The 25,678-nt window shown below is 39.3% G+C and overlaps 1 protein-coding gene across 2 annotated transcripts in view; it reads right to left on the bottom strand.

Moving 5' to 3' along the window:
- Positions 1–2,738: 2,738 nt before the first annotated feature.
- The window catches only part of spon1b (spondin 1b), a 92,139-nt gene continuing 69,199 nt past the window's right edge, over positions 2,739–25,678 (bottom strand). Inside the window, exons 8-16 of one of the 2 annotated variants that reach the window (XM_042495899.2) lie at positions 23,657–23,858; positions 18,673–18,813; positions 17,202–17,277; positions 13,769–13,951; positions 7,897–8,067; positions 6,983–7,150; positions 6,586–6,744; positions 4,714–4,989; positions 2,739–4,622 (exon numbers count right to left, since the gene is read on the bottom strand). In XM_042495899.2, the coding sequence (XP_042351833.2) occupies positions 4,456–4,622; positions 4,714–4,989; positions 6,586–6,744; positions 6,983–7,150; positions 7,897–8,067; positions 13,769–13,951; positions 17,202–17,277; positions 18,673–18,813; positions 23,657–23,858 (1,543 nt within the window). In that variant the 3' untranslated portion in view covers positions 2,739–4,455. The remainder of the gene's footprint in view (positions 4,623–4,713; positions 4,990–6,585; positions 6,745–6,982; positions 7,151–7,896; positions 8,068–13,768; positions 13,952–17,201; positions 17,278–18,672; positions 18,814–23,656; positions 23,859–25,678) is intronic. The other variant, XM_042495900.2, reaches the window with a different exon arrangement.

The following is a 25,678-nucleotide window of genomic DNA, read 5'->3' as shown; positions in this document are numbered from 1 at the left end:
TGTTATAGCAGTCCTCCAACATCTGAGGACAGAGCAGGACAAACAACTTGGGGAAAACACTGGGCATGGAGATCTGGTAAAAGATAATTATTATTTATTTAGAGATGTTGAATACATGTGCATGACCCCAGTGGGATCCAAACATTCTCTACTGAGAAGTTAATTTCTCACAGATCCAACATTACAGGCACACAATGTGTCTCTGAGCAGCAGACTAGGATGAATTACTGAAAGGGAAAAAAAAAAAAATCTTTTATGGATTATTAACATTCATAACTGTAAACTGGCTATTATACACATTGGGACCCAAAAGCCTCTATTAATGACTCATTTAAGTTTCAAGTTATTCATTATTAAATTCACAACATGTATGGAAGCAGTTGTTCCCAGTGACAATTTTGAGTCTCCTTCCAACAATGCATATTAAATATTTTAAATAAGAAAACCACACAAGTAAAACCAAAATAATGATTTAAGACAAAAAAAGCAAGGCAAAATAAAGAGATAAGCAACAAGCAAGAAAAGTCTGTGGGGTTTAAAGATGTTACATTATTTAATATCTGAACTGTTCACTACTTCAAGACACACACCCTCATAAATGTTGTTTAGTTTCAGGGGTTTTAAAGGAAACAGACTGCGGCCATTATCATGAAAAAATGCTTCTGCCTGATACTGGGCTTGATGCAGAAAGTGAATCTAATTGTTGCTCTCACTGTAACTGCCTGAAATGCTATCCCCACAATCCAGCTGCTGCAAAACATCATTCAATATTGATCATTAGTGGATAAAAAGCTATTTTACTTCATCTACCATTTATATTTGATGAGCATCCTTTGGCCGTGATATGTGGTCTGACTTCATAACACTTAATGTCTTATTGTGTTGCACAGTTCACTTAAACAGGCGGCTGAATTTTCACTGCAGAGGTGCAACATGTAAGACTTCAGGTTCAACAAGTTCATTAGAAATTAAAATTAAAGGATGGAATGAGTTCTGTTACTTTAAAAACTTCTCCCCCAAGTAAAGGTTAAAGCACTTTCTTCCCTTAATCCTAACCATCCGTGGCATCATGTGAGTTTGTTGAAATCCCAGCATTGATTGCCATGTGCTTTTGTTGCTTGAACATGACCACGTGCAGCATAATCCCACCGCGCACTTGTGTTGACATCACGGTAGCACCATCACAGAACAGCAGAGGCAGAAGGAATCCAAAAGCGTAATTTGTAGATGCAGAGGTCAACTACAAGGCAGCAAAATGTGACATCTTGGGATGAGAACATGTTGATAATAAGTACAATTTTTGGCAATAGATGTCCCTAAATCCTACACACTGGGCTTTTAATCAGTTGCCACTAAGGTAGATGCAACCTTATTCTTAACAGTGCCAAGGGACTATAATGCTATGTCATACCCCATAATGACATCATCCTGTATTTGATTGCATTCTTGTGCATTTTGTGTACTTGGTGAACCCAAGTCGACCCAGCTGTGTGCAATTGCTGCTGTCTTGCACCCTCTAACGTTGGCCCAGTGAGTGTTTACAATGCCTATCATTGCCAGGGTGTCAGCTGAGTGAAGTGTTACCTCTCTGCAGCCCTCCTTTGGCCGCAGACACACCAGCAGCTTTTTCTCTGCTACAGCTCATGATTTATCATTTCTATCCTGATCCAGTCTCAGTTCAGTTTGGTAGTACACACACACACACACACACACACACACACACACACACACACACACAAAAAAAAAACTTTGTTGCAGTAATAAGAGCAAATGTAATTCTTTACCTTCACTCCTGTATAAGTAACAGTTAACATATAGTCATGGCCTGATAAACTTTTTGCCTCTTCACTGTTATAGGACTAACAAGGCTAATACAGGACAGGTGAAAACAAATGTGAAGTGAAAACAAATGCAGCAACTTAAATAAGTCTTACACACCTAGACCAGTCCTCCCCAAAGTATGATGAAATCAAGACACAGAAGACTTGTTTTTGTTCATGCCTGGAAACACAAAAATGAACCAAACATCTTAAGATACAATGTTAGTCAAATGTACAAAAAATAGCAAATTATCAGTTTGATTATCAACCAACTAAGACACAATGTTTGAGTTTGAATCAGATCTTTTATTCTGCTGCTACCAGTATCATACTGATCATGAGTTCCCTACGACTTATATGATTATATAATCTTGTATCTCCATCTAGTGGGCTAAAACTGTTAGTACATTATCAGACTTGAGAGAGAGATTAGGGCTACAGACTGCACTTGGGAGCTGCAGTTATAATAAAAAACCTAACAAAAAAAAGCCACTGGAAAGTTGTTTCACACAAGTATTTTCATTTGTATCCTTTTACCTTTTGTCTTAGATTCATCTCTTAAAACTTGTGTTTTGTGGACACTGGCTTCACTGCTTCATTATTTGTTTTGCCGCAGACCCCAGACTAATTTTTTTCTGCATGTGTAAAAATGATAATAATTGCAAATGTATTGTCAATGTATTTTCCCCTTTTTAATTTTCTTGTCTCCCAACCTCATTAACATCTAACAGACCACTGTGTCTGCTTCTTTAAAAAGCAAAGTTTATGTTTAAAGGGTGCTTAACAATTAGTTGATCACCAACTACAAAGGTGATAAACCAATGCTAAGCACATTTTTGGGTTGTTAGAGGGGCCTGCTCTGGGTTTAAACCGAACAGAGAACTAGGGTTGATCAAAAAGAGTCAAATGACGTAATGATTATCACATTTACATTTTTTATTGTAAAGGTGATTTCTTAGAAAATAGTCACATGATACAGAGGCAAAGAAATAAAGAAAGAGGCCTGGAAACAGAAAACAGTGAAGGCAAGGAAGTAAAAAAAAATCTACAGAAAGTAGAACTTTGGTGATGACATTCTTATTAAAACTAAAAAACATAACCTGTGAAGTAATAATAAAAATAAAAAAGATGTTGCAGTTCACTCTCATTATGGCAGCACAATGAAAAGCACAATAAAAACAATCAAGAAAATAAAGTGTGTTGTAATCAAGGCCCCAGTAACAGTCTACTGCATGTTGAGCTGTCCTACATTTTTGAATACTGTAGAAACTTCTGCAGTGTTTTCCATACAAATCTCTTTTACAGCCACAACTCTGCACCAGTGCAGAACAGCACATGAGTAAGACGTGACACTTGGCTCTGTCCGTTTGTGTTTTCGGGAACCAACAAAGGCAGATACAGTCATTTAGCTATCAGTTTTAAGACAACATCTATGGCAGAGAAAGCTTAATGTCCAATCGAACATAATCTATGCACATGCTAAAAGAAGAATTGAGAGCTATCGCAGGTTTAATGCTACATCAGCTGAAACAACAGATAAACAGCATTACAGTATATAAAGACTAATTTTAACAGTATAAAACATCTCCATTTAAATGTATCTGTTTATTAGGGAAAGTGGTTTTTAGTACTTATATAGTAGTGTCATTTATAAGTGTTGGTTAGATAGTTATACAGTACATCCATAAGTCTTTAGAGACTTCCTTTAGGAGCATCTATGTCTTGCAAAAAAAAGGAGTAAGAAATCCTACATCTTCAGTTTTGTCTGTTTATGATTTTAGCTACAGCTGGCGACTTCAATTATTCCATAGGCTCCAAAATTAGTCCATTATTTTAAAATTATGAGGAACTTTTTGGGGAGGGAGCTTCCAGTGGTGTAGTGTAAGGTGGGTACATGTTCAAGTTTTGAGAGCTGGATATTGTTGAAACAGTGGACTTACTAACTAGATTACTAGAAAGAGTAACCAAGACGAGTTTTATTTTGTTTAGGTAAAGTTTAAATAAAGTGTTTTTTATGATGAGTTAATGAGGCAATTAAACCTCGTCAGTCTTCCGTGACCAAGAAAAAGTTGAAGGTACAGTTGTATTTCTCTGTTAAATAAGGAAAATAGGTATGAGAATATTACTTTTCCTCACATATTGTGGGTTTCTAGTGTGTATTTATTAGTCTGAAAAGCTGGAAAAAAGTAGCACACTCGATGTTGAAGCCCCAGGTTAGCCCCTCACACTTATACCACCATATAACGTGTATTCCAGAGAAAGCAAAACTACTGTAAACACATGAAATTTGCATCTATGGGAAAGCTACTGTAGTAATTTCTTTTTTTTGCAGGACACAGACATTACTCTCTAATACTTCCATTGTGGTCTAAAGTAAATGTCAGCCCTGTTAACTAAATGCCTACATTGGCTTTACTAAACAGCATATTATCACTTTCTCTTATTCTCCTCCTCCCTTCCCCTCTACTTGCCAAAACTCACATCTCCTTTTTAAGTATCAAATTAGCTCGTCATCTCACCCTCACCTCACCACCTTGTACACAAAATGTTCCTCATCATCATCTTAATCAAATAAACCCATTTTTTCATATATTTAACCTGCTGCTCCCCCCACTCTGTAGCTCAGTAGTGCCCCCTAGCAGGGATGAACGTTACAGGCACGGATCTCCTTCCTGTCCTTACAGCTGGCCATCTGATTGCCTTTGGCTCTTTTCTTCACCATCATGAAACGTTCCTGGATCCCCCCTCCGCATGGTTTGGTGCAGTCCGTCCAGTTGGTCCACGGCTGCATCCTGCAACCTGCTGGAACAAACAACGGACAGCATCTCAACTCTGCTCTCATGCAGCAGCTTTAATAATAATAATGACAATATCACAGATTATTACCACCAACCTGGCTGCTCCTCGGCCGCTGCATCTCTTCCCTGTTTACCCCGTCTCCTCCTCTTTCCTCCTCCTCCACCTCCTCCTCCTCCGCCTCCTCTCTCCTCCTTTGTTTTCGTTCGGCACTTCCTGATCTTGCATTTCTTCCTCTGGATAGTCTCGGGACAAGCGCTGCCCCCAAACTGCGGCTCCAGTTTGATCATACGGGTACGGATAGTGTGTCCTTTACCGCAGGACTTGTTGCACTCGGACCACTCGGACCACTCAGAGACCATGCAGTCAACGGCTGGAAGGTGGACCAGAGGAGGAGATCAACACAAAACATCACAAAAGGAGCCAGTGAAATAGACGCAAATGTCACAATTATAAACAAAGAACAAATATAAGCAGTAAAAACATTTTGGGGCATAGTTATTCTAATGATTGATAAACTCAAAATCCCATTCTTTAGTCTGGGATCAGTGGTGCAGGTTCAGGTTTAAACATTTTCTATAAGTTTCATAACATTTCAATGTCAAGGAAACTTGGGTTCATAAATTCAAAACCTTACTTAAGGAAAAGCCTGTTAAGTATTATGAGCAGAATATACTTATATATATAATGTTGGGTAGTTTCACCTTAAGCAATGCATCATATTCGATAGGAATCATATTTTTTTGGCGATGTCGCTGTCCTGTGGGAACCACATATCTCTAAAAAGTCAACTTTCATTATGTCAAAAAAACAGCCCTGTTTTAAACCTTAATGCACTTTGCAACTGATCTAAGAGGGTTTGTATTGAGTTTATTCAGCTTAACAAGCAGGAGAGTTTTCCAAACACATAAAGGAACACTTTATCCTTCAGTTTTCAGAAGATACATGAAGTATCTACAGATGTACCTGAATCCTTCAAAAACTGAAGCCGCCATAAATGTAGTGGAATAAAGACTAAAATACTTACCAGCCGTGACAGAGGGAATATTGCTGGTATTGTTTTTACCTTGTGAGTCTATATTTGTGTGTCATCATGGTGAAATGTGTTCCTGGAACTACCAAAGATGCCGTTTTGACGACTTTGACAGGTGTTCATATTTCTTTCCGTCTGTCCATCTGTGGACAGATTTTGTCAGTGTGATAATGCTGCAAAAATGCAGTCATAAAACATTACAGGTGTGCTGAGAGATCAAAATGAAGTCTAAAATGAAGTCTAAAATGAGTGTGGTCTGAGCAACAGGGTCAGAAGTGAGGGGTAGAAGGTAGAAAAGGCGCCACTGGTCCCCCACTTGATCTTCAAAGTCACCCTTCGTTATGATCTCAACTATATGTGTAAAATTTATGAACTGCATCTTGTACCTTTATGATCGTGTTGACAGAATCTGTCCACAGGCAGATGTGTTAACACCTGGCAAAGTACTCAAATCACCTCTGTAGTAATTCCTGCTTCAATTGGTAGTACCTAGACTATATTTCATCATGATGACACACACACACACACACACACACAAACACACACAGGCTAATGAAAAGAAAACAAAGCCAGCTTTCACAACGTTGTCACGGCTGGTAAACATTTTAGAGCTGCAGACGCCAATTAATAAACAAAAAGCCTAATGATGCACCTGAAAATGGGAACAACGAAACACGCAATAAATTAAAAGTCTTTAAAATTATGAAACATATGAAACAAAACCTTCTCAATTGTCATGACACAACGTTTATTTAAGGAAAAAGTATCAGGGCGAGCAACTTAAGCTAAAACTAAGTTGAATGCACCAGAAATGCCCATTTCTATCGTACTGAATGTACAGCACAATAAGTACAGTCGTTCAGAGTGTCTCTCTGTTTCACCTCTGTATGACAGTCAGGACAGAAAATCAGGTGTTTTGTACTTCAGGGTACTTACGGCACTCGGGCAGCATGCACTTCTCTGTCTGCTCCAGCTCCTCTGTGCACCCTGCAGGATCAGACTTCAGCATCCTCTGACGTGTCCGTACGCCTCGCCCACACGTCACACTGCACTCGCTCCAGTCAGACCAGGGTGACAGCATGCAGGGGATTGTGTCTGCAAACACACACAAGCACAAGCACACATACTACAGTTACTGCTAATTATCAGGTCAAACTCTGGGTACTTAACGTAATAAAGCTTGAACCTGATTCATCGTCATGTGCATCATCTCTTTGCTAACTCATTACAGTGAACTTAATTAAATCAAGTAAAAATGAACAAACAAATGCTAATGAAAAAAGCATGTAATAAGACAGTACCACAGAGATGAAAGGAAATGAATGTTACTTACGGCATTCTGGCATCATGCATTTCTCCACTTCGGCCACGTCAGTCTTACACATCGATCCGTCTATAGGAGGCATCTTCACCATGCGCTCACGTCTTCTCATCCCCAACCCACAGGTGACGCTGCAGGGGTCCCACTCAGCCCACTCAGTCACCACACAGCTGCTGGGTGCTGCGGAGACAGAGAAAATACCAAAAAAACACCATCAGCTGCCTCATTTCAGAGAATGGCAACCATCATTACTCTAACTTCTTTATTTTTCACACCACAGAATTAAGCATGTCAAAGAGGTTATTTTTCAAATTATGAAAATAATAATGAAATAAAGAAATTAGAGAAAGGTTATGTTCTGCCAGAAATTTCATTTAAAAATATAATAATAGATAGGTACATGAAAATGTGGTGCATATTTCAAATTACAGCAGTCTAATTATAGCAGAGGTTATGCAATTTAGGTTACTCAAAATATCATCGACCTAGAACCTGCAAAGTATTACTGTATGAAAATACAGTAATACTTTGAAAAAATGATTTACTCCTAAATTGTAACATTGCTTTTACTATTTGGTGTTATTAGAAAGGGCATTTTTTTCAAACATGTCCACTACTTGCAAACCAAAAAAGGTCCAGAAAAAGCTATAATAATGTAGTTATTGAGGTAAAATAAAAATGCACTTTACTTCTTAAACCTGTAGATGTCAACACAACACAAATGTGGAGTACAACTCATGACAGAGTTTGATGAATCATATGTGAAAAACTGTAAGAAATTGAGGGCACTGTTCATTTGGTTACATCACTGAAATATATCAAGTCACTTACGAAACTGAAATCAAAAGGATCATTTTCATTGATTATTAAATTCTTAACAGAAACACACACATACGGTGCACGTGATAATATAAAGAAAGGCTCACAGCATTCATCATTGACGACACACTTCTCTGTCTCCTCAGTCTGGAGCTGGCAGAGCGAGCCGTCCTCAGGATACTGTTTGACATATCGCTCCCTAGACCTCATCCCCATTCCACAGGACACGCTGCAGGCCGACCAGCTGATCCACTCTGACATCATACACGTCGATGGCTCTGTCCACAGGCAAAAGAAAAAAAAACATGCAGCAACAGATGCTATTAGAAGAACATCCTGACATCTACATTTTTTTTAATTTTCTTTTTTCATGCTTATTATTAGAAAACAGTTTGGAAATGCTCTCATGATTTGCAGGTGCACTTGCCTTGTGGCTATTCCTCATTGCAAACATTACATAAGTAGGTCCACTGCTGCAGGTTACAGTTTATTCCAATGAGTCATATAAACAAGCAAGTTTTGGTCAAATCATTTTGGCTGCCACAGCAAAATGTTCGGTGTGAATGTTTATCCATTTATTTACTTCTGGAAAGAGTATGTCCGTAACATGAATGTGATGAGGTGTGAGAGGACACCCAAGTAGGACATTTATTAATTTATGTATAAATAAATGTTTATTCATTCATTTATTTATTTATTATCAATTGTAATATATTTTTTAAAAATTCATTTAATAATGTAGTTTTTAGTGTTTATATTTTAATGTAAATATGTATTTATTGCAGCATTTATTTATGGATACAATTTTAAAATGTATAAAAGTATTTTTTCTTCCTCCAGGCTGGATTATATTGACCCACAGACTGTAAATTTTTTTTATACTTTATATATTTTTTAATGAATTACAAAATCAATTTATTTATCCATTTAATAATTTAATCATATTATTTTTATCTTTTATCTTTTAATGTTAACATATTTATTGCAGTACTTTTAGGGATATATTTATTTGAAAATGAATAAATCGGGAGGATTATGATGGTATGATAACATGTAGGATGACATGGAAACTCCAAACAAAAGGAAATTAGTCAGCTTCAGTAACTGCTATTGTACAATGGCAAAATGCCCTTAACAGACATCCACTCTACTGCCAGGATGGATGCTGGGACTTTTAGATCTGTGAACTGAGGAGCTATTTCAGCTTCCATACTGAAGTCAACACTTCACAAAGTAAAGGGCTTGACAGAAATACTTGAACCAAGGTCCTGTGGTTACAGGACACTCTGCCTGCACACCACACCAGAATCCTCTCTCACAGCTGCTTGGATTTCAGACTGTTAGGTCATCTCAAAGTTGAAGGTGCCATTTTCACTAAGCTCTTCCTCCGAAACGGCTTCAACTCGCTTTTAATAAGGCAAGTTGCCTGAGGGACGGTCCTATTCACAGCATGGGCCTGAGGGAGTGAAAGTCAATATGTATGACCCTGGCTTGTATCAGCTGAAAAGTGGACTGCAGCTCCTCTAGTTTAACAAGGCTCCACTCTGGTGTATTTTATCTCTATTATCCAGCATGGCACTTCAAGATCTCCCTATTCTTCACTTACAGAGAGTCACTATACAGCACAAGTCTAACTGCCCTTTACTGCCGTCTCCTTCAAACACCTCTCCTGAGAATGGAGCCCACATGCAGATAGTATATTACAAGTGAGACAGGAAGAGGTGATTATGCGAGAAGAGACCTTGTAAATAACTTTTTATTGAGAAATAATAGATTTTTCTTTGACACACAGCACTTGACTCTCTTGCACCTCCACCTTCCAACAGTCTGAGAATAGCATTGCTTACCGACTGTGGCCTAATAAAGCAGAACTAAGTGAATCATTAATAAAAGATACAAGTATCCCCTGCTTTGGACAAAGCCTCCAGAGAACCAAAGTGTTTCCCAGGAATATTAATCATCCTGGGCATCAGCCTCCGCCCTGCCCCGGCATGAACCTTACAATTATCAATCTCCCGCCGCACGCTAACGGAGCACTAAATGAAAACAAAGGAGAAGTGCTCCAGAACAAAAAGCTATCTGTGCTGCTGTCTGATATATGGATAAGAAGAGCGGTGATGGGTGGACATGTGTGTGAGAAAGACAATCCCTCAGCCTTGAATAGTTTGAGCTTCACTCATCCGATGACTGGTAGACATCCTGAGAACGAGTGGTGAGGAGTGAGGAAGGGGGAGACAGATGCTGACTGCGCTGCCTCTCAGCATCTGTTCCAAACTGACAACTTCACCGGAAATTGGACAAACGCAAACTCCTAAGGATTTGCGCTTATGTGTGTGTGTGTGTGTGTGTTTGTTGTGGGACTGTGGGTTGCTACTCAAATTGACAATTTGGAAGGTAATCTTGGCAGTTGTATGCCTCCGCAAAACCAGACAAGATACAGTTTACATCCATGTCTTTCCAGAGTCATATGTATGTCGGTGAACAATCTTCAAATATGAATGTTGCTGCAAAGAAGGTTAATATTCTAAAACATGGATGCTTTTGTAATAATTTCTTTAGGAATTCTTGACTTTTGGCCGAAAGCATGTCTTGTAAGGTCACAGTGATATGTGACCACCAAAATTGAATCAGTTCATCCTTTAGTCCAAGTGGATGTTTGTGCCAAATTCAAAGAAATTTTCCGAAGACCTTCATGAAACTTTGCACTCATGAGAATGAGACAAATACAAGTTCACAGTGACCTTGATCTGCGACTGCCAAAATCTAATCTGTTTATACTTGTATCCAATTGGAAGTTTGTACCAAATTTTAAGAAATTCCCTCCATTGATTCTTGAGATATTGTGTTTATGAGAATGAGATAGACTAAATTGCCAAATTTAAAGAAAATCCACTCAGGCCTTCTTGACATTTTGTGTTCACATAAATGAGACAAATGCAAGGTCACAGTGGCCTTTGACCGCCAAAATCTAGTCAGTTTATTAAGTCCATGTGGAAGTTTGTGCTAAATTTGAAGAAATTCCCTCAAGGGAAGAGATATTACACTCACCAGAATGAGAAAGACATGGTCACGGTGACCTTGACCTATGACCACCAAAATGTAATCACTTCATTGTTGAGTCAAACCAGACATTTAGCCAAATTTTAAGAAATTCCTTCAAAGCATTCTTGAGTTGCGTTCATAAGAAGTCTAGGACTAACAGACAAATGAACAGATAGCACGAAAACATAATGCCCTTGTCCAAAGCTGTCACCGGCTCAGAGGCATACAAGGTTTCTCCTTTGACAACAAAAAACAAGCAATAAATAAAGAAGAGAAGTAAAGTTGACTCTAACTTGTTTAAAACACATCTTTCATCAACTTTGATACTTGGATTACCATCATCCCTGAATCTCATTTTTGTTTAATATGTTTGTGTCTTTGCATCTACTTTGTTTCTGCGTCTTAATTGGGTTCCTGAACATACACAATGCTGATGTTGTTCCTGTAATCTTTAATAACAGTGAAAGCACAGAGCGTTCATTTCTTTTAGTCAAAGATAAACACAATCAAATCCTTGTTTAAGCATCCTGAAAGCAGGACGCTCAGCCTCAACAGCTGATCCACTTAATCTTATGTTTCAGTGAGGTAATTGGGGTATTCAGTCACAGATTTTTACAGTGTGATGAAGGATTTACTTTATTTTATGACATTTCCTCTTGATGTAGCCATATAAGCTTCAGGTATGTGCACGCTTCACTGTCTTTTTACAGCCGGCTTCTGCTTCCACAGTCAGCTACTGGCTCTAAATTTCCTTTGTAATCAGGGAGCTGCCACCCATTTCCTTCTGTTTTACCTGTTTTACCTTTCCTTCACACACACTCTATGTACTCTTTGCAACAATAACCACGATAGTCGTGTAATGGCTTCGCAATTAGATCTCTGGTTAAAATAACTCCACTGGGCCGTGAAAAATATAAATGAGGCAGCAGCTTTGTGTTTCCACCACATATTCCATCAGTTTAAGCCAAAATGAAGCATCCGCAGTGACTGAGTCTCAGTCAGGATGAGATAAATACCTGAGCTTTAATCTGCTTATTATTTTGAGGGTTCACTGATCACCCCTCTTGTTGATATGACATGAATGCCATGACTCTGAAAGGATTACAGAAAAGTAAATGCAATCTTTGTTTTTTTATGCTTATTTGTGTAATGAAGTGCTGCAGAACACAATATTTTATATTTATGCAACAGAATTCATTTTCTGACTGTTTGGAGGCAAAAATTATTTAGTTTATAGTTTGTCTTTTAAAGAGTTTAATGAGTTCAGAGGATACCCTAATACAAAGCCTGTGTTAGTGTTTGTAGTGAATAGAGAGTTGGATGGCAACAAGACAATGGGGGCTTGGTGAGCCTGCCTAAAATTACTGTCAGGGGAGCAATGTTTTTCAATTTAGAGGGGTATTTACTATGATTATAGATATAAATGAGCTTAGCTACATCAGATTGGCTGAAAGTGCTGCTTAATAAGATCTGATTCCAGGCTCGTTTTTGAGGTTTTAGCAGCATGTTTTGTGTGGACAACAAAAGACAGTGTTTTCTGCTGCAAAACTTTGGCAACAAGGCAAAGGAAAGGTGTGTATATATTACAGTATATTATTTGGATAAACTGATTAAAAAATAGTATAGCAGGTTTACTAAAAGTAAGAATGCAAATGATCATTTGTTTGTCTCACCTCGTGTGACCTTGAATTTGTCAAGAAAACTGTTTTTTTAAATCTTTTTTTCTGTGTTACCATCTTGGCAATTGCTAATTAAATGCACTTTAAATAAAATTCAACTTAGGCCACTGGGAATGACAAACCAAAGTTATAGATCAATTGAAATACCAAGGTTGTTACAAGCCATCCTAAATTTAAATGTGACTTAACCAAATGTCATGGCAATTCACTCAAGTCATTATGTTCTGGACCAAAATGGTGGACAGGCTGCTGTTGCCCTAGACCATTACTGTTACTAACAAACAATATTTATGTTTCCTCCGTGTTTTGCAGAATTTTCACTTAAGTACTTCAGCTGTCACCTCGGACTGATCTCTAATACTTGTAACAAATGGCATGCCCCAGCTTTTCATGAGTGTTAATGCTCTTTAGTGAGATAATGTTTCTTTTTTTGGCTGCGTTTGGAGGGAATTAAAAAGCAGTTACATTCACTCTAATGAGGGAAATAAAGAATTACCTCCTCTCCGACTTTGGCTGTGTTACTGGAAGTGCTTAGACACAGCCAGATAAACGTTATTTATTGGAGGAAATCTGGCTGAGAATGCTTGTTCTCGTGCAAAGCCTCCTCTATTTATAGCTGCATGATTCTATAAATGAACCACTTCCCCAGTACAAGTGCAGCTGACCACTTTCATATCAACTAAAGTAAAGTGCCTTGCTCACGGACTTAACTACCAACATTTCCCAGTAAGTTAGGATACACAACAGTGGCCAGCCAACATTTGTATGTGGGGCCCATGTGTATAGTAACTGAGCTGAAATATGGGCCCTGTATGAGACTGTCCACAGGTTCCATAACGGCTCCATGCCAACAGTCCACATGGCTTGGTTGAGCTTGGACAACCTGGGTACAAAGTGGGTAGGGGCCCAAAATATGCATCTTGTCTGGGGCCCACCTGGGTAAACCCACCCATGAGACAATTGGCATGGGACCATTACAGACAATCCACTGCCCCCTCTGCAGACAGTAAAGCATGTCGTGTCGTGTCGTATCGTATCGTATCGTATTGTATTGTATCGCATCGCATCACATCGTATTGTATCGTGTCATATCGTAACCCAGTATAGGGCCCACTTTTCAGCCCATTTACTACCAACATGAGCCCCACATACATGCCCCACATATGTTGGCTGGGTGGTCCACCACTCTCCAAACTAATGTCTCACACTTCGCTGTGTGTGTGCATGTGTGTGTGTTTGTATGTGTGTGTGCGTTTACCCTCCAAACTGCATCCTGGCCCCATGCACGGCTGGAAATCTTGAGTGTGGGGACAAGGTACGCTGAGGTCCAGCTGGGCCTTCAGCATCCTCTGCCTCATCCTGCGGCCTTTTTCGCACGTGGCGCTGCTACAGGCCGACCAGGGAGACCAGCCTGAGTAGATACACGTCTCTGGTGTATCATCTGAGAGAGAAACACACGGATGTTCAGCTAATATAAACCAAAGCAAAGAAAAAGAGTATTCTTGTGGACACATTTTAAAACTTTTTCATGACTTTTCAAGGAACTTTAAAAAAAATCTACTGATCATTGTCAACATATAAAATAAACAGTAATGTATGATATACTTTTGTGCAAATGTTAGTATGAAAACTAAACAGCAACCTTTTCCAATCGCCAGAAGTTTGTTATTTTTGTTACATTACATTATGCAGTTATTCAAGGCAATTAATTTCAGTACACATGACAAAACTCCATTACTTTTACGAAACTTTCAATGATTTTTACTTATTCCATAAACTTTCTAGGCCTGCAAAATGAGATTGTGAAATTCCATGACTTTTCCAGGTTTTCCTTGACCGTGGGAACCCTGGAGTTTATTTTCATTGAAATCTTCTGCTCATGCAACGACTGACTATGATCAAATGATCATTGTTACTCATTATATTTGCTTACAAAACTCCCTCTTTTACTTTATTTTGCCACAGCAGTTTTGTCCCAGTAAGAGGAGGGGTGAGGGACGGGGGACTGGGCTGACATTGATTATTTGACATTATATCCAAAGGTGATTACTGCAAGTACCGGACCACAAGAGGCCACAAAGTGACATCTGAGGGGGAGAGGAAGGATGGAGTTGGAGAGAAAGAGAACAGTGTGATTTGTGAATGTCTTGCCCAATTATCAGTGGTAGCAGAGCTACGAGAAATAGCAGGGGTACTGGCTTCAATTAAAAATGCTCTCTGGGGGTTCAGAGAGGCAGAGAAAACGAGTGGAGAGGCGAGAGAGAATATACTGTCAGGCCTCAGGGACAAACCTGAGTGGGTCCAATTCTCTGGGATAACTTGTAATGACAGAGCAGAATGAGGGAACAAAGGAGCTGAGACGCACAGAGGAAGGTGAGAGGAGAGCCGGGCTGATGTGTAAGTGAAAGCAGTGAAGCTCCGGGCGGACCAAGGGGACCAACCTCATCTCCGTAGTGTCATCTCACACAGAGAAGAGGGGAAACGAGGGAGAACGAGAGGACAGGTAGAGTAAGAGAGGAGGAAAGAGGAGGGTGGAAAGAAGCAAATGGTCTATAACTGACTGAGGGAGACATTTATTAGGCGGCAGGAGATGCTTGTTAAGTGTCATCTTGTAACTTTAAGGTCGCAGTGCTGATCCCTGTGAGCCCCGGGTTATACTAGAAAAGAACTCACTCGTGTAATGTATTGTCTGAATATGTTGGAAATCAAAAGTGTTTATAACCTGTCCAACTGAGCACACCATGTGGTAAAAAGAGAGTGGGGAGACGTGATTTAGAGTGGTGCAGTAATGAGTCCTTAAACCTGGAACTGCGTTTGCACTTATGCACTTTTGGTTCCCTTGTCTCAAAGTCAATGTTTTTTTTTGTATGGGTTTTTGGTTAGATGTCTGAAATAAGGTCTGTGGTTAATACAGGCTTTAGAGATTGTCACCTTTGTTCAACAACATAAAATACCCACTCATGAGTTCTGGAGCTAATACATGTCTTTCCTAAGGCGGTTGCCAAAAAGTGGCGAAATACTACAGAATGGAATCACACTGAACATCACTATGCAGCCTTGTTGTTGTGGTGACGCTGAGGTAATTCGACCATGGTGTAGTTTTTTTTATAGTCTCCATCCATGCACTGTTGCCCCTCTTATCCGAGGCCGGATTCGCAACCAGGGCAGCAGGCTGAGCAAAGCACTCCAGACATCCCTCTACTCAGAAATGCTTTCCAACTCCTCCTGGGGGACCCCAAGGAGTTCCCAGGCCAGACGAGATATGTAATGCCTCCAGCGTATTCTGGATCTGCCCCGGGGCCTCTTGCCAGTTGGAAAACCTTTGGCAGAAGGCGCTCAGGAGGCACTCAGGAGGCATCCTGATTGATGCCCGAACCACCTCAAATGGCCCCTTTCGACCTGAAGGAGCAGCGGCTCCACATCGAGATCAGATCGCAGACATTTTTTATAGTCTATAGTTAGCTTTTTACTTCTGGGAATTGTATTTATGCTGTAAAATCATAAAGGGGCTGAAAAATGAAGCCAATGCAGAGGTACCAAAAACTGCTGTTCCTCCAATGGCTGCTAGAGGCTGGCTCCAAGAGTTAGTCAGTCCCCATAGACCCCCATGATAAAATGTGTTAAAATGTCCAACTTTGCAGCAGAAATAAATATCTTTACAGCCTCGTACCAAAAAACCCCCCCAAAAAAACGACAACAAAAACAAAACAGATTTGGTATCTGTATCTAATTTCACTATTCATGGCATCTGTACTGGGGTTAAAGTTTCAATATAACACAGCCATTTTATTAAGGATTAAAAGTATATATTATTAGGGGCGTGGCCAATTTGAGTGGCTACCAAGGAATAACGGCAGTAAGGTAACGTAAGCACAAGTTATGCTTTGGTTGAGAGCTGTTTAATTGTAGGGAAACTAAAATACGATCGGGAACACATGTCCTTGTTGTGTTTATAAAAACTTGAGCCAGACAGAATTATTTTTCTTACAGTTGTATAGAGACAAATTCGTTTTTATATGAATGCCATTTTTAGGTGACATGGTTTTGTTTTGTCGTGGTTTCTTTCTATATTTGTCTCCTAACCATCAAACAAATATCACAGCGAATATGTGAGCAAGAAATTGAGAAAGAAACTGAAACATTCTCTGTGGTTATTTTCTACATTACAGAAAAACTCAAAGGTGGTGGCTACAAATCAGATTTCATATGCAGTGCTGCTGAAACATCATTGTCTGGAGTGACAGGATCTGTGATGCATCACAGAATATAAAGTACGTTTGATAGGGTCAGGACTCGCTCTGCAGCAGAGTGGCGCCCACCCACTCACAGCAGGGTGGAGACAGAGCCCTGCCAGATGTGGGTTCTGACTATCTGACCTGAACCCATTTGAGACTCTACGTGAACCAGTTGCGTGTGTAATGAGCTTTGTGTGTGTCCTTGAGCATCAGAAGACACGGAGTCCCCGCAGTATCTGCTCTGTCGATTTATGGTTAAAGTGAATGTTTTGCAAACACAGTAAATTGAAGAGTTCAAAGACCGTAAAGGAATGCAATATCATGTTATGACAGGGTTTGAAATATTACTTAAACACTCCATCGAGCTCTTTAGTTGATCCATTGTTTTTTGTTTGGAGTCTTTTCCTGAAGAACTGTAATCAGGAAAGGGGGTGTTTGTGTGTGCATTTACTTCACCTTCCTCCTTCTCCTCCTGTCCAATATCAGCTACGATGTCATCTATGGTGTCTGGGACCACGTTACACTGCTCCCCCTGCACACGCAAGGAAAACACACACACAAAAATGTATGCAAAGATAGTTACAAGACAAAACAATTTTGAGCCTTAAACTTTGACTTTTATCACAGAATTATCTTACATAAACCACCACTGGCTATGCACGAGTTTTGTGTCAACATGGCTGCAACAGGGATGAACTGTCTGAGGAAAATCAATCCACTTTTCTGATGAATATTTTGGTAAATACTTTTTGATTATTTTCAATCAGTTAACCTCTACAAACATACATACATAGTTAAACAGCAATCATAAAGTTATTTTATTCGACCATGAAAACAATGAGATAGTAAGTATCTAAGAGGTTCTTCTTTCAAGTAAATAACAAACGTTTTTTTGTTTTTACTCAAAACCAAATTCAGTTTACATTTAGCACGATATTACATTAGTTACATACTTGAAATGACCCCCCCCCCCCATGGTTTTGATAATAATAATAATAATAATAATAATACAATCAAAACTTGATGACTTAAGTTTCATGTAGTTAATCTACGTTAAAGGAATACTTCACCCACAAAATGAATATGTCAGTTAGTTATACTGTGACACCTTGAATTTGTAAAGAAAATGTTGTCATGAATGCCTTCATGGAAAACGTTACACATTTTGATTTCTTGATTGATTGGGAGCAACGTTTAACAAGAGCAAAACTAAATCGAAACATCAATTTACAAACTCCCACACAACTTGATTTTCACCAAAACCTTACTATTGAAAACTAAACTGAGATTGAAACATATCTATGCTCCACTCAAAGCCACATTTCAATACCAAGGTTTTAGGCGAAAATGCTTGTTCATATTAATACATTTGCAGCTTGCCATGGAGGCATGTGAGAAAAAAAAAGTTTTTGTTAGAACTTCAGTTTAACATGGCATGACTAATGGATTTACCAACGGTCTTTTTGTGGATGAAATATTTCTTTAAATAGCTGTAAGCTACATCTGAGTACATTTGCTGGTGACACTGTAAATTCTAATTAAAATTTCAGTGAATTTAACATTGGCTTTTGAAATTACAATTTCAGAATAAAACTTCAATTACCTTAGGATAAATTTAATTTACTATAAAATATGTGTAAAAATGAAGTTTTTACCTCCTACTATAATGGTGTGTTGGAGCTGTACTTCTTTTCATACATAAATTATACAGTTCTGTAGGTCACTGAAGTGATGTTTAACTGTGGGTTTGGCAAGTTAAATGTTTACAGTATGTGTAGCCCAGAAAGCTATAACGGTACTAAAAAGCAGAGTATTGAACACTTTGGCTGCTTCCATCTGTAATGTGACCAGTCTTGCAGGTCTGAGTTTTCTTTTATGAATAATCAATCCATACACATGCATACCTCCTTTTACAATGACATTGTACCTTTCTTGCAATGCGTTCCACCACCAGCCTGGCTACAGGGGTAATTGCACCTCCCTCTGGGTCATAGAATGGGCTCTGTGGGTGGTCCAAACTGGTCAGGGGTCGGATCTTCTCCTGAGGAATGGTGGGTTTGTTCGGTGACTGAAAAAATCCAAATAAAAGGGGAAGAGAGCAAATTTGAGAGTATGCAAAGGTTAATGCTACTATAATTAGTGTTTTAATATGAACGATGGATCAAATGACTCTGTGTGTATTGGAAAGGCTGTACTGATAATCTCACATTCACTTGACTCTGCAGTCTTTCAGCTCCATAGAGCGTTTTAGCGTCTGTCAGCTCATTGCTTTGGTTTTATGGTCTGCAACTTTACAGTTTTAGTTCAGTCTTAAGGCCTTTACACTCCAGTGGTGTACTGAATCAAAGACACAAATAAAGTGAAAACTTTTGCTTGTGACTATGAACTAAAAGGTTTTGATGCAAACAGCCGGCAGCAATTTGAGACAGCTAAAGGGATCTTTTTGACCCAGAGCAGCAACTGGCAGTCTGTCTGAGGTAAATTGTTGTAGAGCATGAGCTACTGTAAGCTTTTTTACAGACTTTTCTTTGAGTATAATGTTAAGAGCGCATTTGAATTCAATCTGGCAAACAGTCACATAGTGTTTAAAAAAAAAGTACTTTTGCGGCATAATATTTACATTCTGCATGAAAGTAATAGAGACAAAAACAACAGACTGAAAAAATATATTGACGTGCAAATGAATTACATGAAAAAACATCCTGGCATGTAAAGGCCATTACTGCACTCATCCACACTGTTTTTCTGCAACTGTGTGCAGCTGTTTTAGCAAACAAGCTCCCTGTACCAACTTTATGCCATGTGCTCGGCACAAAGATGAAGATGAAGTTAGCTGAGCAGATGAGGGAAAGATATTCCCACAGGAGACCATGACAAAGTAAAAAATTGAGTGCATTACAAATGTATTCACAGGTGGACACAAACACACATTTCAGATGAATGCTAATGTTTCTTCATGTCTGCCTGATGTGTAAAATATCAACTTTTTACTAACACTGTCATCATAACAGATTTATACTGAGAGGCGTCAATACATTAAAGCTGCATTTACCGCTGGTTTTATTGCAGCATCTTACATATAAATGAGCTGATGCCTCTGAACACATTAAGCCCCAAGTGACTCTGCTGGTAAATACATATATATTTCTGAGCAGAATAAGTTAATATATGCGTGGACATAAATTTAACAGCAGAGGCTACATCTGCTGTACAGAAGATATTTGAGAAAGTTTTAGCACTACTTTGACCTTTCAGTTTTCACTGTTTGCAATGTGGACATGGAGGTGAGCATGGTTTGCATTCAGCTGTAGGACAGAGAAGTGTGTGGATGACCCATGAGAGCAGTGCCAGGTTGGTAGATTAGCACAGCTGGAGCTCGTCGTCTAATCACACTCTCACTTTAAATGCAGGATGGACCTCTGATGACCTCCACATACTAGAGACAAGCAGCAAAGCCAGCTGTCAGACTTTCTTTAGTGTATGACTGAGAATTTATTTGATGAACTGTGTTGGGAGTTTTGCAGCAACTGGATTTTATGCACCACAAAAGCCTTGAACCAGAAGCAAATGGTGACAAGTTGTGCTTTAGTGTTGAAGCATGTGAGCAGTGATTAAAAAAAGAGCATTGCCTGAAAGCGGACCAGTGTGCCAGTGTTGTCCTGAGAGAACTCAAGGTGGCAGGGGAGCCATCAGGGGCTGTCGTGGTCACCCTGATTCATTTGCTGGCCACCCCAGTGCCCCCACCCCACTGACATAACTTGAGGCTGACATTACCTTCTCTGTAATTCATTACTCTTTACTCTCACAGCGCAGAGAGTACTCTCGGCACAGACGGAGTAGCAGAATTTAGGTGTAGTGAAGGTGAAACTTAACTTTTCTTTCTGCTGGGTATAAAAGTTTGCTTTCACCCACAAACAGCTGCTCCTCTCATCTATCTATCTGATCGGATCCACTGATTAATCATCCTTCCAGCAAACTCCACAATCTACTGCTGAGGAACTGTTCTATAACAATCAGGGAGATATGGACGCGGTCAAATAAGATGCTACCGGTGCAGATCAGGTCATGATTTAAAAGGGAATTATCCTCACGATCCCACATCAGCGTTGTGCAAATCATGTGCTTGGTGTTGGACTGGTTTGTGTCCTCGAGGAAAACATCTGTTCTTGTATACCAAGTATCAAATACACTGGAGAGAAGAAGTCTTAGTCCTCCACTGAGAAATGGTAAGAGTAATCAAAATTAAACAGCTAAAAATGAAGACATGGGAATTATTTGTGGGACAAGAATACTAATCCAATAGCGGCATATAGTGTCTGCATGTCTGTGAAACAGGCTTTCAAAAAGAGAGCAACATGATTTCTCTTGAGGGAGGGAACAGTGGAGCAGCAGTAATTTACTCATGCAAACTAAAATTAATAAACAGAAATAAAACTACAATAGCTGCATTGATTTTACACCCCAGTCTAACCAAAAAGGGTCAGGTAGGTCGGTGTCAGAGGCCTGAAAGAGTCACCTACAGTCACTGCTTTTTATGTAAGCCATCTGGTCCAGGGCCTCTGTCCCGTTTGATCTCACTATGCATTATTTATAACCATTTTATCATCCCTTGAATGAGAGACTCATGGCATTGTACTCAGGTGTGAGTGAAAGCACATGTGTCCAAAACTCTACAGAGAAAACATGAATCATTCCCTTTGTTCTTACAGGTTAACTCACACTATCGTTTCAAGTTTCAAACCAATTTTGGGTTTAATATATGCAGGCGTACTGAATAAGACAAAAGAAAGACATCTACAAAGAAAGTATTAGAGCGGATATGAAGTTACATTCTCATCTACAGTGCTGTAACAACAGTGTTGATGATTCTCTTTGTAGTTACAAGTTCATTAAAAGTTTCTTCTCTGACTTTTTGGTATAAATCTGGACTGGCATGAGACCAAACAGAAGACATCCATCACTTGTTGGAGACAATTACAAACTACAAATGTACTTGTAATGTCTTCAAACAGAAAGAAACTTTCATGTCATTGCTTTTTAACAAGCCGAGGATCTGGAAGACATATACTCCCATTTCTTTGTCTGTACATTATGAGATTCATGCTTTATTTTATGGTATCCTAAAAACTAGAATTACCACCTCGTGGTTATATGCCTCCCTCAACCAAGTTGCAGTTTACGTCCATGTCTGTAGAGACTCATGTAGCCATGAGAGTAGACAATGCATCAAATAAGACTGTTGCTGCAAAGAAGCTGCAAATTCTAAAATGTGAATAATTCATAAACATCTTCCCTCCTGGCAGCACAGAAGATCTATCCATACAGTCAGCACAGTTTCAAGATTAGTGTCACCAATTCAGTATCTGACCAAATGTCTCCCCTTCTGCTCCCAAGTTCTGAGGCTTTATAATGGCCAGAAAAGTTTTTGCAGAACATTATGATGTCAAAGTGAAGCTGACCTTGGACCTTTTAGACAGAAAGTGTCATCACCTAATTATTGAATCCTATTAGACATTTGACTGTAATTTTGTCATAATTAGAAAATTTGTGAGTCATGGCTAAAAATGTGTCTTGTGAGGTCACAATTAAATTTCCTGCAGGCTTTCCTGAGATATCGTGTTCATGAGAATCGGACGAACGTGAGGTCACAGTGAATTGTTTTGTTTTGACCTGAACTGTTTCATTAGATATGTGCATGATTCATTTGGATGTGCTGGGACGCATCATCAGCGATGTTATTTGTAGCCTGTTCACTGAACTCGTAAAATACTTCCGCTTTGACAGCACTGTTGGCCTAAGATTGTGATGCCCAAAGCCACCTTTCAAGTCTGCATATTACACCTCTGAACAGTATCAGATAGCAGGTGGATATAACCGGTCGCAGTGTTATCATACGCCAGCGGACGGCTGGATGACACCTGCTGCATCAGTTGAGATCATGGATGAACAGAACCTGTCCCATCAACATGAAATGCTGCTGAACAGCATCAGGTGAGATCGCAGCCAGACAGACAGGCAGGATGGCTCCAGGTGGAAACGCTGCTAATAACAACAATAAAAGGAGTGCAAGGGTGCCTATAGACCATCTAACCATGTGCCTCTTTCCTCTAATCTTAACCATCCATGTGAGATTGTGCATTTGTTAACGTTCTTAACATCCCACTATGTTGACATCATGATAGCAGCATCCCAGAACAGAGCTGACACAGAAGGATACCCAGAGCGTAATATGTAGATGCAGAAGTCCATTGCAAAGCAGAGGTATATGATGACTTGGGATAAGAACATGTTATTTCTTGTGTTTTAACATCAGGCACCCTCAGCTAGGCTACTTAGCCGGACTCAGGCCCCAACTTGCATTCCAGCTTCAACGGCCCACATATCAGCCCTCTAAATCCAAATCCACCTGGTTGCTTTCTCTGTGGCTTTGCTTATTGATTGAATGAGGCAGGTACTGCGCATGTTCTCAAGTCTTCTGGTATGGACAAAGTGATTGGCCATGAATGCAGCTAACTTCCTATTCTTTCCTCTAAATCAATGCATATAATTTATCTAATTTGTTTTTAGGAATCAACAAATTAACAACGGTCAGTAGGTAACTAGCTAATAGAGATGGAGGTTGGACTGATATTAGTCAAGCTAAAATTGCAGTTTAGAGTGTTAGAGCAGACAACACAGTTAACATTACTGAGCTAATGGCATGCTCCATTTACTCTTTTGGGTACCATTATAACCTCCATGCTTTTTCTTCTTTTTGGCAAGCAGGCCACAAGGACACCACTATTTCATCATCATTTTTCCAGCAGTCCTCCATAACGGCAACTGCAAGCTTCTACTTGATTTTACACCTCTCAGGTTTCTGTTACTGTCAACACACCTTTGAACTAACCAGTAAATTCAGGATATATTACCTCGTATGTGACACCACTGTCAGTGCCTGCATCCCAGGGGATGAGGTCTGTCTCCAGCCTCTGGACCCAGCCACACTCCTTAGTGCAGAGGTCCTCTCCTGACAGCCCGACGTTCCAGTCTGGGCTGGGCCCGAGCATGGTGAGGAAGGACATCAGGTGACGAGTTCGGTCCACAGAAAACTCTGCTGATGGAGCTGCTCGCCTGGCGACCGAGGTGAGAAAAGGAAAACCATTTTTTATAAATGTCTTCAATGTCTTACAGGACATTTAACTCCATAGCTTTGTCAATTTCTTTTTATAAAGCCTCTCCAAAACCCTTGAATTACTGGGCAGTCCCCAAAAGCAGCACGTGGCTCCATTTTCCCACAATTTCTTCAATACAATGTCAAAATCAAGGTTTCTTTCATATAGACTTAATGACTATTGATTTCTTTGTGACCGTTTCCACACAGATCTTCCCATTTACTATCTTCCTTTATACTCCAGGTTTTTTTTTCCATGAATTTAATGTATTTTTAAATACTATTTGGATGAAACAGGTCTTGTCATGATGCTGGGTTTTGGTTTGTACTGTTGTTTTTTTTTGTTTTTGTTTTATGGATTCATCTGTTTAGTTTATATCTGGTTTTACTTTGAAAGTCTAGCTCCTCATGTGTCATGTCTTGTGTTACTTCCCTCCTGTTTTCTGCCTGGATCTGTTGAACTGGCTTCATGGTGCTGACTATTTGTCTCTTATGTTAAGTTTTAGATTTCGTCACCGTATTCATCCATGTGGTAGTGGTGTCATCAAGAGTGGTGTTGGTTTATTTTGTTTTTCTCTTTCTTTTGTACCTTAAGTTTTGTTGCCTGCGTTTGGGTCCTCATTTTGCACTGCTATGCAACAGCCCATAGTATGTTTTGAATATGGTCATCCAAGGAAAAACATTTTCCTATATCTCAACACTCCTCTATTGCAAATTTTAGTTAATTAGTTGCATAACTGCCAGCTCTGATGTCAAGACCTCTGACCCCTGTCACAATCTGCTAACTGCTGGGTAACTGAAGCTCTGAAATATCCAATTAGTGGCAGGAAATTAGCTCATAAAGACATATTCACTTTGAATGTCTGAAACCTATTGAAAATAATAAAACATTTGAAGATAATAATAGGGTAATTTGAGTTTCTTTACGAAAAACATTCCTTGTTATCTTAATTATCACGCCTTACATATCCAAGACACAAGTGCAAACACATATTTTAGACCAACTTGACAACTTTGCATGCAAAATTGAACAAAATTAGGTAATATTTCATCCTCACACTGAGTGTGTGCCTGTGTGAATGTTCTCATTAGTAAAAATAATAGAGGCACAATATATCGCAAATGACAGACAACGCTAGGAGGGGTAATTAAACAGATGTTTGGAGAAAGATACAGTATATTAGTGTGCATGTGTGTGTGTGTGTGTGTGTGTGTCGCCGTTCATGCAGTGCTGAGGGCTAGAATAGTGATAAGTTTCTAATTGCTCTTGAACTAATTCCAAAGAGTGCACAGGATGCCAGACTGTGTGACTATTCGGCCTTAATAGGCTTGTATTCAGCCGGGCTTTTAAGAGCTGTATAAAGAAAGGAATCATAAAACAATTAGGAATATGTATTTTCTTTTAATGCATACATTATTGCACAACACAATAGTATCTGCTCTCAGCTATATTTTATATTTCACAGAGTAAATCAGAATTGGTAAGGTTTTCCAACTTTTATGTAAGCATCCAGCAAATTAATTTTGCCCATAATGAAGACTAGGTCTGTGTGATCCATTGAAAGGTCACATTATTTAAGATTTCTGTAACAAAGAAATTAAATTTGTGTCCCATATTGTGTCCTTGGTAATGCAGCATGTCCTAAATTATGTAGACGTAGCATTTGTAATATAATGTAATTCATGGATCACTGAGCAAGAATTGCATACATCTGTTTTTGACTTCAAACCAAAGACATTATGTTATGCTTTAGAAAAATAAACAATAATCTTGGTTTGA

Source organism: Plectropomus leopardus, chromosome 7 (genome assembly GCF_026936395.1).
Source record: "Plectropomus leopardus strain MGB_pleo_1.0 chromosome 7, ASM2693639v1, whole genome shotgun sequence".
Lineage (NCBI taxonomy): Eukaryota > Metazoa > Chordata > Actinopteri > Perciformes > Serranidae > Plectropomus > Plectropomus leopardus.
The sequence above is the reverse complement of the archived record's forward strand: the minus strand, read 5'-3'. Positions and strand labels throughout refer to the sequence as shown.